The sequence below is a fragment of the Chrysemys picta genome, chromosome 1 (assembly GCF_011386835.1).
Source record: "Chrysemys picta bellii isolate R12L10 chromosome 1, ASM1138683v2, whole genome shotgun sequence".
In the NCBI taxonomy this organism is placed as follows: domain Eukaryota; kingdom Metazoa; phylum Chordata; order Testudines; family Emydidae; genus Chrysemys; species Chrysemys picta.
Window position 1 is genome coordinate 101,034,577 of NC_088791.1, and position 19,334 is coordinate 101,053,910.

Below are 19,334 nucleotides of genomic sequence, written 5' to 3' on the forward strand. Positions count from 1 at the left end.
TTGCGATTCTGGGACTCCATCATGGTTACCTCTACTGATGAGCTCTGCGTGTTCACCTGGGCTCTCCACCATGCTGGGCAAACAGGAAATTCAAAATTTTGCGGGCCTTTTCCTGTCTACCTGGCCAGTGCATCTGAGTTGAGAGTGCTGTCCAGAGCGGTCACAATGGAGCACTCTGGGATAGCTCCCGGAGGCCAATACCGTCGAATTGCGTCCCCACTACCCCAAATCCGACCCGGAAAGGCCGGTTTCAGCGCTAATCCCTTCGTCGGAGGTGGATTAAAGAAATCGATTTAAAGAGCCCTTTAAGTCGAAAAAAAGGGCTTCGTCGTGTGGACGGGTCCAGGCTTAAATCGAGGTAACGCTGCTAAATTCGACCTAAAATCGTAGTGTAGACCAGGCCTGAGATACTCAGTAAAAGGTGTTCAATACTGTAAGTGGTGGTGGTTGGGAAATTAGCTATCTAATGGCTGGTACAAATATGTTGGGGACAAATATAGACCTCCTTTTCCCCTCTGTATTATGATTTCATATCTAACATGTTTGTCACAGTTCCTTAATTATAATTTCAACTCAATGAGACTTAACTATATTAGGGTTAAAAAGAAATCTGGTTATTACCTCAGTTAAGAAGGTTGCATTTTTTGGCCTCTGTCCTTCAAGGTCACACTGCAGAATAATCTGGTTAAACACTATTGCATCATCTGTGCCTCGTGAAACAAAAGCAGAGAGGGAATTACATTTTATTGAGAAACTAGAAGCTGTAACTGCACTTTACAAGCCTTGGAGGCAAAGTTTTAATGGAGACTAATTAATTCACTTTTTTGAAGAAATAAAAAACTTTAAAAGCTGGAATGAGTTTCATGTGTGTCAGTTTGAAGAAATGCTACTTGTTTTGGAAGTTAGCAAGACGGTCTTTCTTAAATTGCAGACCAAGGTGTTTCTTATGGGAAACCATCGGATAGTATTGGTATTTTAAGAAGTTCAAGAACTGAGTTTGTATACGTAGTCAGGCTGTCATACAATAATTACCTGAAATTTCTGGTTGGATTTTTAAACTGAAACTAATATTGTTATTGCCAGAGGCCTCAGTGTCGTCCCAGATGAAGAAGTCATTGCAATGTATGATGGTTCCCATGTCCCCTTGGAACAAATGAGTGACTTTTATGGAAAGGTAAAAACCCAAACTACTTCTGTTTAAAACTTACTAACTGAAACCCCATATGCGCCACTGACTTGTTTCATATTTTCAAAATGTTCCTGCTAATATTTGTTACATTCATGCTTAGGGGCCCCGTTGTACTAGGTGCTGTACAAACACATAGTAAGAGACAATCCCTGCCTTGAAGAGTTCACAATTGAAATAGACAAGACAAAGAGGGGGAGAAAAGTTTATCGCCCTCATGGGGACTAGAGGCCTAGAAAGATTAAGTCACTTGTCAGGTGTCTCACAGGAAGTCTGTGGCAGTGCTGTAAAAAACCCAGATCTTTTGAGTCCTCATCCAGTACTTTAACTGCAAGACCATCTTTCTTCCTGGTTGGCACGAAGGTTTAGCTCATGGTACATCTGACTGCTGCATAGACTTGTTTGCTAGAAAGGTTGGGATGGGGACACCAAAAAGACATTGCCAAGAGGAAGCTTTCAGTTAGAATTTTACTATGTGAGGAGGGTGGTGCCCTCTATGGTGGGTCTATCACCTTCCTATTTGGCACCAAGCCACTGTGCCTTCCTTCAGCCAAGAAGGGATGTGTTTGAGTTCTTTGGGGGCCTATGAGTGTTGCCCCTAAATCAACCAGAAAGCTCTCTAGAGCAGTGCAAGGTACTTCTCCCTCAACTCCTGGTGCTGAGTATTCTTCCTCTGTGTTCCCATTTGTTCTCAGCCCAAAGAATTTAAAAACGAGACTCTCTCAAATCTGGTCCCTTGCGTGGTAGTGTAGAGGCAGGACCTGAATGTTTTGTTTTACATCCTTCATAGCATTGTAGTCTCATTGTAGTCTCATTTTTCTGGGCTTAGCCTCCATACAACCCCAAGCAAAACATACCCATTTGCTCTCTGTGTGTGGGCCTTTTGGGAGCGGTTGGGTTTATTTACTTCTCTATTAGGTTTTCTCAAGTGTTGGGAAATTTAAAATGGTGTTTAGCTTTTATGTCCTGGAAGAATTTATGTTCCTGGTTTTGTGGTTACAAAACCTTTATTGCTTTTTACCACTTCTCTTCAATAACCACTTGAAGGAAACAAAATATTTTGAGTCTTATGGCTGGTCTGCACTGAAAACTTGCATCAGCATAGCTACCTCTCTCAGGGACGTGAATAACCCAGGCCCCTCAAGAGACATAGGTAAGCCAACTCAACCACCGGTGTAGACATTGCTAGGCTGATGGAAGAATTCTTCCATTCATCTTGCTACTGCCTCTTGGGGAGGTGGATTAACTACAGTGATGGGAAAATACTTCCTGTTGTTGTAGTGAGTATCTACACTTAAAACACTATGGCACTGTAGGTGCAGTACTACAACTGTGCTGCTGTAGTGTTTTAAGTGTAGACATAACCTAAGCCTGTATAAACAGGTTCCTTAGTTGTCTTTAGCCTGTGCAATGAAAGGAGAAGCAGACTGCAAAATTCTAGACAAAGGGTTCTGGGAGATTTCACATGATATCATTATTTAAACACATAGCTTGTAAAAATGTGGTGGTAATCCTAGATGGAATTACTGGTCCTTAAATTAAAAGCAGAATGCTTCTAACTTTATCATATTGATGTGTGGGTTTTCCCTTTTATTACTGCAAACAGAATTCTGCAGCAATAAAATGCCAATAGTAAAAAAATAAAAATTTGGCAATGAATCCAAAATGTTGGATTTATAGGATTTAGTTTTGGTAAATATTTCTGTCCTTATTTGCAGAGTTCACATGGAAAAACAATGAAGCAGTTCATGGATATATTTTCATTACCAGAGATGACTCTCCTCTCTTGTGTGAATGAATATTTTCTGAAAAACAACATAGATTATGAACCTGTTCATTTGTACAAAGATGTCAAGGTACGAATGAGATGTACAGGCACCTACATAATTACGCCTTTCTTTTATGACAACTCAAAGAAGTTTCAACCCCCTTTGGTTCTGCTTTACAGAACTAGACAAAAAAATAATCTCAGCTTGTTATGGAGCTCCAGTTTCTTACAGAACAGTGCATTGCAATAAGAACTGCAAAAACCTATGAAATAGATGGTAGACCTTGAAAATCCTTAACTTGAAATCTTTTTGAAACCTTTTTTATTAAAATTCTAGTATATTTTTTGGGGGTGGGGGTGGGTTTGTGTATGTCTGTTGATCTGGGTTGAGAGGAGAATGGGAAAGGGTATAGAAATAAGACTCACTTCCATGTGAAAAATATTTGGCTGAATCAGCATGTGAAGCTATGCTATTAGATATTCCCTGCCAGCAAGGAACAGAAGGGCCATTAGGAACTCAGTTTAAAGTGTCCATGTATGTTTCCTCAATTTTTTTTTTTTTTTTTTTTGGGTGCGTGTCCTCAGGCAGCAAAAAGTTGAGCAACTCAACTCTCCTGACTCCTTGTGAGGTATCTAAAAACTTAATTTTGAAAGAGGAAAAGAGAAATGTCATGATGTAATGTAGGACCAGAAAAAAGTCCTGGACATCTCCTGTCTGGAACAGCCTGATGGTGATTCTGCCATCTCTAGCCCAATTAAATTTTAAAATATAAAAAAAGTTAGGATTTTTTTTGTTTTTAAACACTACTTTTCTTGTATCTAGTCCAGTATTACAATTCTAAGGTAAAAACCTCCAGCTGTGATGTTGTGCCATGTTTGTGTGCATTCTGTCACCTTTCTCCATTAGACAAGAAACATTTTTTAACAAACTCTTTAGCTCACACGTAATTCTTTTGACATTGTCGGGCTTCCATCTTTTTTGAGAAGTTCTGAAGGTTTCCCAAAGCTCCAGTTTTTTTCTCTAGATTCTGCCTTAGTATAAATAGATAAATCTTTGCTTTATCTCCCTTCTAAAAATATTTTAGATAGCCCATAGTGTTATCCAAGTCCTGGTGTGTAGCCACACCAGTAACAAAATGGCAGTAATACTGTTCCACCAGGAAGGCTCTGGCATAGCTCAAGCAGAGGAAAGCAGCCAAAATCCTTCTGAGTTCTTTTTTGTTTCTTTGTTTAAACTTTTAGCTTATTTCATCTACTCATAAATCTCTCTCATTAAATGACAAGCTAGTTGGGAGTGATCCTAATTTGAGGCACTCTAAGACTTTAGTTTCCTCAGGAGAAAAGGAATGTGTGTCACTCTGAAGGTCAACAAAAATCTGTTCTGACTAGCACTCCGTTAAGGGCCTTAGGCCCACATTACCCTGAAGGGTGCTATATTGCAATCCTCACTTATGTAAAGCTTCTGTTGCACTAAGTTTCAAACGTCTGGGAAGTATGAAAATGATCCTATCTTGGAGTATAATCTTATTCTTAGCGTAGTAGTGACGTGCAAATAGTGAAGATAACATGGTAACATTGTTTTTAGGGGAAATAAAGATCATAGATCAGATAAATTAATTGCTATTAAAGCAACATACAGACATTGTACTGTGACCGGGCTTTTCATATTTGAAAGACTCTTTATGAGTGCTGTTTCGATCTTTGACAGGATTCAATCAGAGATGTCCACATCAAAGGAATAATGTACAGAGCAATTGAAGCAGATATTGGTAAGTAGTAGTGAGATTACATGTAGGGATTACTCTTGTCTCCATAATTTTATTGTTTCTTTCTCGCTTTCTTATAATACTTAAAAATCCTAGGTGGGGGAAGGATATTTTCAGCTTCACATGTCTCCCTTGGATTTTCTTCATTAAATATGACCTGCAATTATCAAAAGTTATGGACCGTTTTCTAGTGAAAGTAGCAAAGTATTGATGTTCAACATGATATTAAAATCAATATTTTTCCTAGATAAGTACATCTGCTATGCTGAGCAGACCCGGGCAGTGTTAGGAAAGCTGGCTGATCATGGCAAGAAGTTATTTCTCATCACAAACAGTCCCAGTAGCTTTGTGTAAGTTTACTGCCATTTATTGCTAAACTATACTTCTAAAACTTTAAAAATCAAGGTAGTTTATTGTTTTGTCAATGTAAGTTCACCGCTGTCCTATTTCATTGTTAATGCTGTTGTGCTTTCTGTAGGGACAAAGGTATGAAGTTCATCGTTGGAAAGGACTGGAGGGATCTCTTTGATGTAGTCATTGTACAGGCTGACAAGCCAAATTTCTTCAATGATAAGAGAAGGTGGGTATTTGCTAATACACCATGGCTCAAGGGATTTACTCTGTAAGGTTATGTAACACATTATGAAACATTGTAAATTATCTGTATGTAATATAAAAATACAATTGTATTTGAAACCCTGTTTATACCATCATGAGCTAATGCAGGATTACAAAACCCTGGAGCCTGAATAGATAGCTGATCGTCTAGGGAGTAGTTAGTTCCAGTATCTACTACAGGACTGCTGGACTGAGTAAGGGCTGCAGGACTGTTCTATTATCTCCCGATATTGCAGTGCATTTGAGTGCTCTCGCTTTCCAAGTCCAAATGGCTCAGCACCTTACAGGATCAGGCCTTGAGTTTGGAGATGTTCTTACTGATCTCTCTTGCATTAGGTGAGAGGCATTAAAGAGCAAACTGATTTGGCTGGAGTCCCTGGACAGCCTCTTACTGAAGTAAACAATTTAGAATGTGCCGTTTATATACAGATGTACCTGCTTGTCTTTTAAAAAGACTAATTCCTTTATACTTTTGTATAGTTTAGAGGGATTTTCTACCCTTGCTGTGATGGTTTTTTAACTATTCTGTTCCTCTTAATAAAAAACAAAATAAAATAGTACGCTGGTAAAGGAACTAGTTCCAGATATTCCCTTTGCTTTGTATGTATAAAACAAGGTATCTTTCCCGTCTTTAATTCTTCATTTTTATTCTCTTCCCACCTCAACCTGGTTTACCAGTAGCATAGCGCCATCCCCCTGAGCAGGCAGGCTGATTTTGTGCCTTAATTCTGGATGCTCATAAATTTTAGATGAAAGCAAACAAGAGTTAATGTTTTACTGAGCAACTTTTCTTAAACTTTGATATACCAAAGTCAATATAGTATATTGGCTGCATCAGGCTAAAGCTAAAGGTTAGAGACTGGGTTTTGAGAGAGTTAGGAGAATGTGCTCATTATACACCAATTTTTTTAACAATTGGGTGTTATTCGTATTCTCTTTCCCCCCCGCCCCAACTTTAAAAAGTGGCAGCCTTGCTGTGACAGAGTGACAATTCTATACAATTCTGCTGTTTTTAGACCTTTTCGGAAGGTGAATGAAAAGGGAGAGTTGCTTTGGGACAAAATTCATAAATTGCAGAAAGGCCAGATTTACAAACAGGTACATTTCCAATATATCCTTCCATTACATATCTAGTTCCTATAATCTTATGTTTCATAATGGTTTTTTAAAATTAATTTAATGTACTGAAGGTAATTATATTGGTAACTGAATAATTTTTAAAAATATCCATGGTTGGCATTGTAGACTTTCAGCATACTATATCACGTTCATTTTAAGTGTGATTAAATCTTATCTTGCAACAAAAATGGCGTGTATAATTTGAGCTATAGCATTTAATGAAATTGAGAGATGACTTTAATATTTTCATACTGTCATAAATATTTTTTAGATTTGTTTTTAAACTTGTCAGATTTTCCTCAGTGCTCAATAACCTGAAAGTTGGATGTTACTTTAGTACACACACATCTTGCTGTTTTGTTTCTTCAGGGTAACTTATATGAATTTCTGAAGCTTACTGGCTGGAGGGGTTCCAAAGTTCTGTATTTTGGTGACCACATTTACAGCGATCTGGCAGTAAGTAACTTGTTTCTTTTCTTCATCGTGTTCCATGGAAGCGAAAGCCTTTTTTCCAGATTTGAAAAAAAGGGATTCAATATTATAAACACTCAATTGATATTTCTAAATATTACATTTTAAAACAGCTAGGCTTATAGAAGTAAACAAAATCAAACCCCATTACTGTAATACAAATTTAGAAAAGTAAAAATCATTTCCTGAAAAGGATGATCATCATCATCTCCCCCAACTGCCTTGTGGCTTTTAACTAGTCTACAATTTCAGAACAGCCACATAAGACTGCACACTTGAGATGGGCACTGTTTGTATCAGGTGTAACTGAGAATTTAAAGCAGATCTCCTGAAGTGCAGGATATCGCTGGCTTGGATGACATTTACCACCACCTGTAAATAAGGGAGTTTAAGGAATGAACTTCTGTTTTGAACTTCTCTATTAACAACATCTAGTTTTATGTTCCACTATCAGTTACAGCCATAAAGTCTCTTTTTTTCTCCTATCATGCTACACAAATGAAATAATGTACTAACTGATAGCTTAATATTAATTTAAAATGCTGAAGCAGTGGTATCTATCTTCTGATTGTTGCCTCATGGGGCTTCCCTTACACCAATGGTTCTCAATCTCTTCTGTTTCGTGATGCCATGTTACAACAAAAAAAGCTTCAGGACTCCTCATCCTGTCTTGCCATAAGGGCCCTGGTTCAGCAAAACACTTAAGCACACACATAAATATTTTCCAGAATCAGGGCCCAAGAAAGAAAAGGACAGTCATGTTCCACTCAGGCACAGTGAAGAAGGGAGCTCAGGGAACTGATTGCAGTTCCCTGCTCCAGCTCCTATCAGCCCTGGCAGGAGTTTGAGTAGCTGAGGGCCTGTAACCACCCTTATGCCATTGAAGGCTTGGTTTAGTGGAGCACTGCTATCCATGCTCTGACGCTCCTCCCTCTCTCCTTATGCCTCCACTAGCCTTACGCCTGCGGAGTTTCCTTGTGCCAGGGGAACTTCCTACTGGCCAGAATCCATTCACTTTGTGTCACCTGGATCTGCTCCCTAACTTTAGAAAAGTGGGATTTGAAGCTTTACTCTAAAATTAAACCTATTTGCAAGTTGGTACAGTTGAACCACTGTGTTGAATGTTTTTGCTTACACGTAAGAAGTAATTTAATTAACATCTCTTTGGCTAAAGTATAGTAAAGAAGTAAATCTCAGTTCTCTTAAGGCTTATACTTGCTTTTTGCAATTCTTGTTGGTAAATAGGATTTGACCCTGAAGCATGGCTGGCGTACAGGTGCAATTATTCCAGAGTTACGATCAGAGATTAAAATCATGAACACAGAGCAGTACATTCAAACCATGACTTGGCTACAAACCCTGACTGGATTATTGGAACATATGCAGGTTTGTTGTATGTGTGTGGCTTTTGTGTGTGTGTGTGTGTGTGTTTTTAAATAGCTTTTATTTAACAGGGGGGATGCAGCCAACTCTTTAAGGGTTTGAATTAATGGCCTTACAAGTGTTTTCAGTCTGATTTTAATTTTGTTATGTTTAAGCTTTCAAATCTGATTGTAGGTACAATCATTCTTGCAATTGCAGTTTATTTGATAAGCCAGTTTACTCACAAACTCCCTTATAAAACACCCCTGCACTGAAACAAAAAGGAAATATTTTTGTTTAATCAGCAAAAACACTTTTTTTTATATTGTTGATAACAATACTAAAGTACACTAAACCTGTACCAGAACCATCATCTTGTGTTGGTGAGTAGGGAATAATGTAGGTTTCTCCCCGTCCCTTCTGTTTATAATGATCACACGTGATTCTTGACCCTTCTGATTTTTTTTCAGTGCACATAGGCAGTGCACCAGCATTACCTTTTTAAGCAGCATTTTTTTCCTTGTTACAGCAACAAATGAGTCTTTTCCCCTTTATTGAACTCTTATTCTGCAAGCGTATGTTTAGTTACTTGTTGACCACATTTATATTCCAGATTTACCAAGATCCAGATTCACAAATGATTTTACAGGAATGGAAAAAGGAAAGAAAAGAAATGAGGTAAGAAATGAACATTCAAATACTTGTTGCAATCAAAATGGTTTTTTGTTTGGACTTTCCCAGTTTTTTCCAGAAATCTATATCCTCTATACTAGCTATTGATATGAATAGGGACAAGCATTTATATCTGTTTTCTATGTGCCTCTCACACCGTTCCTGTCCCCCTCTGCACATGTAAATTCCTTCCGTGTGTGCTCTGCAGAGCCCTGTTCTCTTCTTCCTGATCCACAACACATGTATTATGGTCTCATATGAATGGCCTGAGTTACCCTGATGTTCCTCCCACCCTGCACAGGCCTGGTCCACCATCCCCAAATTCTGTATTTCCTCGCTCCCCTGTCCTCCCTACATTCAGCTGCTATCCATTGATAACAGTTCCATAAGGAAATTTTCGCATAACTCAAACCCATACTTCTCAATAAGGGGAATAGCATTCTTATGTTTTAAATTTTAAACTTCAAGAGACCTATGTCTGAGATGTCAGATTGTGTGTGTGAGAAGTTGAGATTTGTGGAGACTCTTGCTGGTTACTTAGGGAACTTCCAAAAAAATAATGGGAGAGGGAAGGGGAAAGCCTTTGGAACCAGTTAATGCCTCTCCTTAACTCCCTCTTCCAGTCCTGTTTCCAAAAAGACTGCTATCGAATCTCTTCCAGTTGGAAAAATGGTGTCTGGGAAAGACTGGCTAGGATGCAGGAGCTCAAGAGTGGGAGTTTAAGGCTATGTCTATACTGTGTACCTTACAGCTGTGACACTGTAAGGTCTCCCGTGTAGCCGCTCATTGCTGGTAGGAGAGCTCTCCTGCTGGCAAAATAAAGCCACCCCCAACGAGCAGCGGTAGCTTTGTCAGCAGGTGAACATCTCCCACCAGCAAAGCACCGTCCACACTGGCGCTTTTTGTTGGTAAAACTTTTGTCCGGGAAGGTTCCTCTCCCCTCCCCCGTACAACACAAGTTTTACTGACAAAAGTGCAGTGTAGACATAGTCTTTCTGTGGGAAATGGAAATCTTTAAGACTAGGACAAAGATCTCTTCTGTGTCTCCTCCCCAGCCCTTCAGAATAAAAATTGGAAACGTTGGGAATCCAATCTTATGCCATTGGTTTCAGTGGGTGGAAGATCAAGGTCTTTCTTAATATTCACACTAAAGATATTTACTAAATTACCTATTATTACATGAAATGCCTTTCAAAGCAAGTTTAAGTGGCTTTGAGTGACAGCACTAAGAGAGTAGTATAAATAACTCCTTTTACGTTACAAGTTCTATTCATTTCAGATATTGGGTTATATAAATTGATTAAAAAGTGTCTTTTTTATCCCCCCCCCCCCCCCCCTTGTCCTCTGTCTGTTTAAATGTTCTCTCTGGTGACAGGGAAGTGACCAGAAACTTCTTCAACTCGCAATTTGGGGGCTTATTCAGGACTGACCAGAATCCAACCTATTTCTTAAGGCGTTTATCTCGATTTGCTGATATTTACATGGCATCGCTGAGCTGTCTATTGAACTATGATCCCAATTACACATTTTATCCAAGAAGGACTCCTCTGCAGCATGAACTCCCTACCTGGTCAGACCAACTGTGCACTGGTACATTCAGAATACCCTTCCTGCAAGAGATGGTTCAGAACAAATGAGCTTTGGGTTTGTACCTGAGTTATTTTATAGCACCCCAAATGAATGAATATACCCATCAGTAACTACCAGAATGCAGATTTATTTTTTTTAATCATGGAGTACGTTTGTGTCTTGATCCAGTTACTGGACATCTGTCCTGATAGAGTAAGAATTCATATATAACTTGTCCCTCCTCCCCTGTATTACTCCTGGGGGAATTCTGCGCCAAAAAATTAAAAGTTATGCACACAATATAATCACACCAGTTTCCATCATTTTGGTAATTTATTTCAAAATACCTGTCAGCAAATATGTCTGTAACAATACAGACAACAAAAAAGATTCAGGAAATGTTTTTGACAAATAGATCCCTTATTAGGCATATTGATACAGATCTCTGAGTAATAACAGTTCTGTATTGTAATTGAAATGAATTTCCCATACCCCTCCGAAACAGCGCAAAGGCTTGCAGGAGTCGGGTACAGAGGGGCTGATGGAGAGGGAACTAATTGCTGGGAAGGAGCCTGGGAATGAACCTGGAGAGTTGTTGGGTGTGGGTGGGAGAAGCAAGGAACATTTTTTGCGGGGAGGGGGAGGAAGGAAGGGATTGTTAGGGAGTTGGGGAGCCTCCCCCATGCAGACCCAAGCTGACCCCTAGCCTCTCCCATTCAGTCAGACACATCTGCCTCTGTCCCCATGTGGCCCTGCACCCCCTGTGCCCATGTGGTCATGCACCCTCATTCGCATTCAGCCCCTGGCTCAATGCTGTCATCTCACTAGCTCCTGGGCCTCTGCTGCAGTCTTCCCCCACCCCCAGCCCTTCTGAACCCCAGTTTACCCCTCAGCAGCCCTGTGTGCCCCCCTCTGTCCATCTCTACCATGTTGCTTGCCTCCTCACCTGGCCCCACAGGCAGGGCACTGTGAGAAGGCAGCCTGTCCCCCTCCCTCTCTGCAGCTGGCTGCTCCGGCCCCTGAGCCGGCTGCCCTCTGTTCTGGTGCCACAAAAAATGTAATTGTAGTGCCTCTCCAGCAGAATCTATTTTCTGTGAGGAGAAAAAGAAATCTGCAGGGGACATGAATTCTGCAGATGGCAGTGGTGCAGACTTCCCCCAGGAGTATCTAGGTGTAAATCCTCTTAAAAATAATGACTTATACTTGCACATAGAGGGGGAAAATAGACCCCCAAAACAGAATTGGCTGGAAGGGAAGATTTGTTTTTTCATATTGAAACTCGTATCTATAACCTTGTGGTTCATAAAGATACAAAAAATATATAGCTTATCTCTTCTGGTGCTGGTCTGATGGACCTTCACGTGATGACTCCAATGTATTTTGACATGACTGAAAATCTTAAGTTCTATTGGGAGTTCAGAGAGACACAATTATCAAACAGTTTACAGTGAGGTGGAGAGGGAGTAGTGTAAGTATAGTCACTTTCTGTGCTGGATACTTGAGTTACAATAGATCTTTAAACCTGTAGTTTTACAGAGACTTATTAATGGGCTTCTTTTTCCTATCTGTACATGCATTTTACATTAGTGTAATATAATAACCTGTGTTCTATATGTGATAAATATGTTGTCCCTGGGCGTAGGCCTACATTTTCAAATCTGATTTGTGACTTTGCGTGCCCAACTTTGGACCTCTTAAATGGCTTAATTTTCAGAAAGTGCTGAACACTTGCCCTTTGACAGTATCTCAAAGTAGACACCTTTGAATATTTAGGTCCTAGTTCTCAGGGAAATACTATGAATGAATGTTCAATTAAAATGCAGGGTTGTGTGGTTTTTTTTTTTTTTGCGCAATGATGAACTGTGTGTTACTATGATATATTCTGTGTTTCAGAATGTTAAGCCTTCATCACATGTTTGATGTAGCCTTCTGTAATGTTACATTTCAAAATAAATGTGCAGTATTGGTAAATGAGTTAGAAAAAACAGAGGAGGAAAAAGAAAAATGAAAAGCAAAATCATATCCAATCTTTTTGGTTTTAACCCCCCCAAATTGGGGGAGGAAGACTAATTAGATCACACAAAATAATTGGGACTGTACAGACTAGCGAGGAGCTTTATTTATTTAAATTATTGAAATTCTAGGTGTGATGGGATCTCCGGGGCGTGGCCTGGGACTGTGGGACTCTCTCCAGCCTTGGTTCTCTCTCTCAATGCCTTGCCAGTGACTAGCAGCAACCCCATCCAGGTGCTGTTATAACTCAGCACAACCGCATGAGGAGCCCCATGCCCAGCTAGATTGCAGGAATACTCCCACAGCCACTCATGAATCACATAGAGAAAGGCACCAGCCAAATCCCCGCAGCTCCCAACCTTGTACCTCAGGAATATACTGTACAAATTTATTAATTGGTTCACCACTTCATCAATGGAAAGTGGATATACACCAGCCTTTGCAAACCTGAGCAGATTTACCAAGCACTTCAGGCAAACTCACTGGTAAAGCTAAACAGTTAAACCGATTTGTTGACTACAAAAGATAGGCAAAAAGTCAGTTACCAAAATAAAAGAAAATTATAAGCACACAGTCTAAACTCTCACCACTATTAGACTGGGCAACATCTAGATTAAGCAGTTTTTCTCACCCCATTGGATATTGCAGACCTTAATATACAGATTTGTCTCTTAAACCTGGGCCAGTCTCCTCTGTTGGAGTCTTCAGTCTTCTTCTGAGTGTCTTTGTTGCTTGCAGCATAGGAGGGGGCAGGAGAAAGGCCCAGTATGTGCCCACTGTATCTGTTTTATACTCTCAGTCCCATGTGCTTGGAGAACACAAGTCCAGGCATGTCTGGTGGGCATTGCTGAGTTTCCAGGCAAGGTTGAGCAATTCCCCTGACCTGGCCTTATGCAGCTGAGTCATTGCATTGTAGCTGCCTTGCTGGACAATGGCTGTTAATGGTTGTTTGACACCCGCCTGGCCGTTGGTTACTTTCCTTGGCATTGTCTCTGGAGAGCTAGTATCTGGGTTCTTCCCAAACCCACAGCATATTTTAGTGACAACCATACAACACAATTCTCATAACTTCATATGCATTATCGATATACATATTTTGATAGAACAGTGACTTTCAGCAGATCATAACCTTTCCCCTGATACCTCACATGTCCTGCTTTATGTAAAATATCACAATTATATGTAAACGAGGACTATGGAGATTACAGGATGCTTCCCCAAGATATAGAATGTCACACTAGGAAATAGATGAGCAGTTAATTTCGCAGTATATAGTTCCCAATGGTTAAGACTGAACTGAAGCTTATCTGAATTTTGCACAAAGGAAGCATCTACTGAAGCAGGTTTCCTCAAATAGGCAGTGGCACTTCAATAAACCACTACAGAAATTTCTAAGCAGGGTTTTTCTCTCCTCTGTGACCAAAGACAAAAAAACCCAATGCTTCCCTACCCAACCATTTCAGAACTCGAATAGGCTGACTCATTTTAATATTTCCTATGTTTTAGTTCTAATTTTAAAAAGTATAAAAATATAATTGGCAAAACATATAGCAAGTATTATTATTATTAATTTTCTTTTAGGTCATAATTTGCTTCCAGCAATGACCATCGGTGTTGCACAGCACACCCTCACTGCCATGGCGCCTCCTGCTGGTCAGTCCGGGAATTAACTCCTTTCAGCCTCGGAGTGCCTCCTGCTGGTCGGTTTCTCTCCATTGGCTGCTGGCCCCGTTGTCTCCACCACCTCTGGCCCCGTGTCCCTCCTGGACCCTGGTGCCCCTTACCTGGGGGTGCTGCCCCGCAGCAGCACCTCCACACTCTGGGTCTCCCCTCAGGGGAACCCCAACCCCCCCATACCCACCTTGCCTCAGTGGCTACTGCCAGTCTTCATCTAGCCCCCTTTCTCTGGGGCAAACTGCAGTCTGTAATGGCCACTCAGCACTGGCAAGGTGCCTTTGCCTATCCCCGGGCTGCACCTCTGCAGCCTCAATACCTAATTAGGCCTTTTACAAGGCCTCAGCCTGAGGAGTTGCCAGGCTGGAGCTCCCCAGCTCCTCTTGCCTTTCCCCAGGACTGCTTTACCCAAGGTACCCTGTACTCCCAGGTAGCCAGGTCCTCCTCACTCCAGGGCCGGAGTGAGACTGTCCGAGCTCTTGGCTCACAGCCCTCTTATCAGGGCCAGCTGGGCCCTGATTGAGCTGACCACACCTATGGTCAGCTACTCAGCCAGCCTCCCTCAGCTGCCCTCACTCCTTCTATCCCAGGAGTGGGGTAACTGCCCCGCTACCATCGGGTAAATGAACTTTTGGCTTTCATATGCAATATTTTTTCACATTTTAAAAAGCATGTTTGCAAAATGAACACTTAAAAACTGCTTGCACAAATCCAGTGTAAGTTTCCTTTAAACCTGGATGCTTGAAATAAATCTATTGCTGGCCATGGAGGTTTAATACGATAGCATTGTTTGACGTTTTCTCTAGCTTGGTTTCCAAGACTATGTGCAATATTTCTAGGGGGTTAGGTACTTCTTTATACATATGAATAGACTATACTTGACTTGAAATGTTTGAGTTCCACTGACTGTCCTAGTGTTATTTGCTGGAGAGAAGAATAAACTTCCACTGGTACCTAATCTAGCTTTATCAGGTGAGTTGTTGGCTGGACAGTGCAAGATCTAGTTAATTTAATATTTTACATAATTTGATATCTAGTCTATTTTGTATGCTGAAATTTGGGGAGGAGGGGTAATCTTAATTTGCCAATGTCAATTTGTGTGTTATCATGCTAAGATGGAACAAAACTTGATGTTACTGCACATAGCACATTTCATATCCCAAAGGATAGCAAAGTGCTTTATAAAGTATTTGTACTGCAGAGCATAACTAGTTTAAGAGAAAATAAAGTCAGTATACTTTTTCCATCTGGTTTAGTACCAGCAGATAATAGTTAATGTCACATTTTAAAAATTTAGTGGTTACATTTGTTCGAACACTTTGATGCTTATGGCTCTTGACATGAGCCTTTGTTGCCTAATCTTGTAAATTGAGGTAGAGTGAGTCCTTCTGAGCACTGCTAGCATGTTTAAGCAAGAACAGTGAAATTGTTGTGTGGGAATATTTTATCCGTCTATTTACTGTGCATTTTGTTTCAAGATGAAAAACTTCATCCTAACTTAAAATACAGTAAAATGTTATGTTATGCTTGGTGTTGATTGCTTTGAGAGCTGAGGGAAAGCAGCTAGTATGAATTTTTTTTAAAATTTATATTGCATGACATTTTGTTACAGGGGATTAGTGTTCAAGCAAACCGTATACAATATGAATGTAAAACAAGTGTTTTTAAAAATATAAATACATGAATATGCTTCAGTGTACCTCCTTCCCGTTAACACTGCCAACATCACTTCTCTCATGCAGATTTTACAGCATGTTTCAAATGCAGTGTATCTATGTCCATTTTTGGAGTATATTTCAACTGAACCAGAGTGAAAGGAATTGTCTATATTTAGTCTAAATCAGAAGTGCAAAAATTAATAGTTTGGTTAATAAACAATCAGAAAATGTTACTTTATGTGAAGAATATTTAATGATTGCTACAAAAATAAATGCATGTATTTTATCTGGTCTCTAAAGAGCCTTAATCTTTCTGATGACAGGGAGGGGGTGGCAGGAAGCTTATTAGCTGGGCCCACTAAGTGGAAAAACTATCAGATATTTTTTTTAAATTCAAGTTAAGTAAAAACGTGTGTGTCGGAGAACAGGAAGAGAGGGGATAGACATGAAAATAACTGTAGTCTTTGCCTCACTGGTTCAGTCATTTACCCTTTAAACTTGGAATTCCTCACATGAGCCTGACTACATCAACAAATGCTGGGTATGTCTACAGTGCAATTAAACACCTGTGGCTTGTCCATGTCAGCCTGAACATCTACACCACCATTTTACAACCCTGCAGTCCAAGCCCGAGCCATCGAACACAGGCCAGCTGCAGGTGTTAAATTATATTGTAGACATACACTATACTGTAACCTATGAGGTTTGCTTGTATTGCTTAATCTGCTGAAAGATCCTGGGATAGTTATATGAAAGTAATCCCGTGCTACACAAAAAATGACTTGTTATGAAAGAGAGAAGAGAATGCCAATAACTATATACACCTCTACCCCGATATAACATGACCCGATATAACACAAATTCGGATATAACGCGGTAAAGCAGTGCTCGTGGGGGGGTGGGGGGGAGGCGCGGGGCTGCGCACTCCGGCGGATCAAAGCAAGTTCAATATAATGCGGTTTCACCTATAACACGATAAGATTTTTTTGGCTCCTGAGGACAGCGTTCTATTGAGGTAGAGGTGTAGTTGAAATGAAATGTTACCACCACTGCTATCACAAACATAAAATTCTCTCCTTGAGGTTTACTGTGTTATGTAGCCTTTCCAGTCAGCTGGAGACTTGCTTCAGCATTAAGACTGAATTTCCCCACCTCCCTGCCTCCAACCTTATTTCATTATTTATTTTACTATAGTACATGTAGAAACGGCAGCTGCTATTACTGTTCATTTAAAATTTGCATCTCGTGTGTAACTGAGTTGACACAAATACACTACACAGACAATGCAGAAGATTTTTTTTTTTTTTTACTTTACACAGACCACTGAAAAGTGAACAGGGAAGGCAAAGCAGGCAGTAAACAAGCAGAATGCCTATTCTGCACAAAAATGACTTGAAATAAAAGAACAAAACAAGGTTAAAGTCATACATGACTTGCATTCCTCGTTAATTCCTCTACAATGAATATTTCTTCTTCATAACAATGACACAAAGAATCCATAAATGGCTCAGAGTGGGCAAACCAGATATACTGTGCTTGCATTCACAGTTAGTTCACTTTTTAGAAGGAAGAGCATTGTTAAGATCAAACAATTTTAAAAATGAAGGTCATAAGCCTTAAGCAATATTTGCAGTTTTTGCTCGTCAGCCACTTCTGGATTCGACCCCAGGACAAAATTAGATATAAAGACACAAGGGTAGCGCAAACAGAGTACATCCTCCAAGTACGGTCATCAGAGGACATCAGGACTATGTGTTTAAGAGGCAGTTTGATCTCTTTACAGAAAGACGGGCATCGTAAATCAAAGTGGCTACATGGTGTTCTGAAAAACTGTAAGTCATCGTGGGCTGTTGTCTAGCAACTAGTATGTCCTTAAATAGAAATAACCTTTAAACATTTCCTAGGCAGAGGAATACATTTCTACGTTAGTTTTGTATTTGTTTAAAATGGAACTTGATATTCCTTGCATGCAACCAACTTTTCAGCAAATTCTCTGTCTTACACACCTAGGACTACATTTTAAACACTTTGGGAAAAAAAAATTGTAAAAAGTAATTTTTTTTCCCTGAAGTGCTTAGGCAGGGCTTATTCACAGTAAATGTTAATTTTAGACTGTAGAGAAATTTTTTTCATTGTTGATAATTCCAACTTCTGTCTTCAAAACTGATCGTGAGGCCCACACATTACAAGTTGCTGTTCATCAGAATCCTATAAAATATAAATGAAGTATCAGACTCTATTGTCCAATCTATAACTTCCCAGACAGTGAATTTCTGTACCTATTGTGCCTACCGCATGTGCAATAGAAAATCCAAAACCCAGCACAAACATTAAACTGCATTCCAGATTCTTTTCAGTGAGAGATTTCCCCCAAAATGTCATTCATCCTACATCCAGAACAGCATTGCATCATGTTATTTGAATCCAGCCACCATGAACGGAGGCAAAGTAAACTTGAGTCATCAGCCCTATAAGGGCCTCAGTTCAGCAAAGCCCTTAAAGCTCAGGCTTTAGTTCTACTGAAGTCGATAGGATTTTTAAGCACATGCTTAAGTGCTTTGCTGAATCGGGGCCATAAGGACTAACCCCACTTGCCTTCAGTTTCTTTAACCTTTCCCTGCAATTATTATGGCGGAGGGAGGGATTACATAGTGCCCCAAATATTTGTGTCCCCTTGCTATTGCAAACTTTTGTCCGAGTGTAACAGCAGGCTTGTAAAATGCTGCTGAATGATCGTCAAACTGATACAAGAGCAGCATGCAAGTTTTTTTATAGGAATATTCACTCTGGAACATCTGTTCTTACAGTGCCTTTTACAGCTAGCTCTGGTTGTTAAAATGCTGCTGAGTGATCTAGAGTCCCACTATTGCTACTGGTGGAGCTGGCCCAGTGGTAGCAATGGTGGGATTTTTATTCCCCCCTCCCCCAAGTATAGACCCCCTCCTTCCTGACAGACACTGTCCCATTACAGAATTCCATCTCCACGATCTTAAACTATTATCATAGTCTCCAAAATCAAAATGAAAACTTACAGAGAAAGGATCGTAGGTAGGCTCAGGTGGAGGAGGAGAAGAACTTTCATAGGAGGGATTTGTGATGTTTGAAAGCCGTGGCTTGTCTAGTGCTGTTACATCTATGTCTTCTTTTGACTGTATAAAACCATACACCCATTTAAAATCCAACATTCTGCATTGGCATATCATGTGAGGCATTCAGAGTTTCATTGACTCTGCCGCACATAACCAAGTAATTTGCATTGGTGTAGTGACTGGAGGCAGTGTGGTCTAATGGCTAGAGCGTTGGATTTGGACTCAGCTGACGTGAGTTCTGGTCCCAGCTCTACTACGTGACCTTAAGCAAATCACTTCTCTCCCCCCCTCCCACTCCCTCCCCTTTGTCTTCTCTACTTAGATTGCAAATGCTTTAGCATGGGGAGTGTTATTTGTACCATGCCTAGC

At 40.2% G+C, this 19,334-nt stretch overlaps 2 protein-coding genes across 6 annotated transcripts in view; one reads left to right on the forward strand and one right to left on the reverse strand.

The window, feature by feature from the left end:
* Positions 1 to 19,334, forward strand: part of NT5DC3 (5'-nucleotidase domain containing 3) — a 58,619-nt gene that overhangs the window by 19,491 nt on the left and 19,794 nt on the right. For 2 of the 5 annotated variants that reach the window (XM_042845497.2, XM_008177012.4), the window contains exons 5-14: positions 1,084 to 1,174; positions 2,905 to 3,042; positions 4,663 to 4,723; positions 4,968 to 5,070; positions 5,199 to 5,300; positions 6,355 to 6,436; positions 6,827 to 6,913; positions 8,174 to 8,314; positions 8,904 to 8,968; positions 10,338 to 10,606. In XM_042845497.2, the coding sequence (XP_042701431.1) occupies positions 1,084 to 1,174; positions 2,905 to 3,042; positions 4,663 to 4,723; positions 4,968 to 5,070; positions 5,199 to 5,300; positions 6,355 to 6,436; positions 6,827 to 6,913; positions 8,174 to 8,314; positions 8,904 to 8,968; positions 10,338 to 10,599 (1,132 nt within the window). In that variant the 3' untranslated portion in view covers positions 10,600 to 10,606. Of the gene's footprint in view, positions 1 to 1,083; positions 1,175 to 2,904; positions 3,043 to 4,662; positions 4,724 to 4,967; positions 5,071 to 5,198; positions 5,301 to 6,354; positions 6,437 to 6,826; positions 6,914 to 8,173; positions 8,315 to 8,903; positions 8,969 to 10,337; positions 16,163 to 19,334 lie in introns of those variants that run through there. The other 3 variants (XM_008177011.4, XM_065565219.1, XM_042845496.2) reach the window with 3 other exon arrangements.
* Positions 17,165 to 19,334, reverse strand: part of STAB2 (stabilin 2) — a 138,640-nt gene continuing 136,470 nt past the window's right edge. The window contains exons 68-69 of the mRNA XM_065565181.1: positions 18,909 to 19,025; positions 17,165 to 18,084 (exon numbers count right to left, since the gene is read on the reverse strand). Coding sequence (XP_065421253.1) covers positions 18,034 to 18,084; positions 18,909 to 19,025 — 168 coding nt within the window. The 3' untranslated portion in view covers positions 17,165 to 18,033. The remainder of the gene's footprint in view (positions 18,085 to 18,908; positions 19,026 to 19,334) is intronic.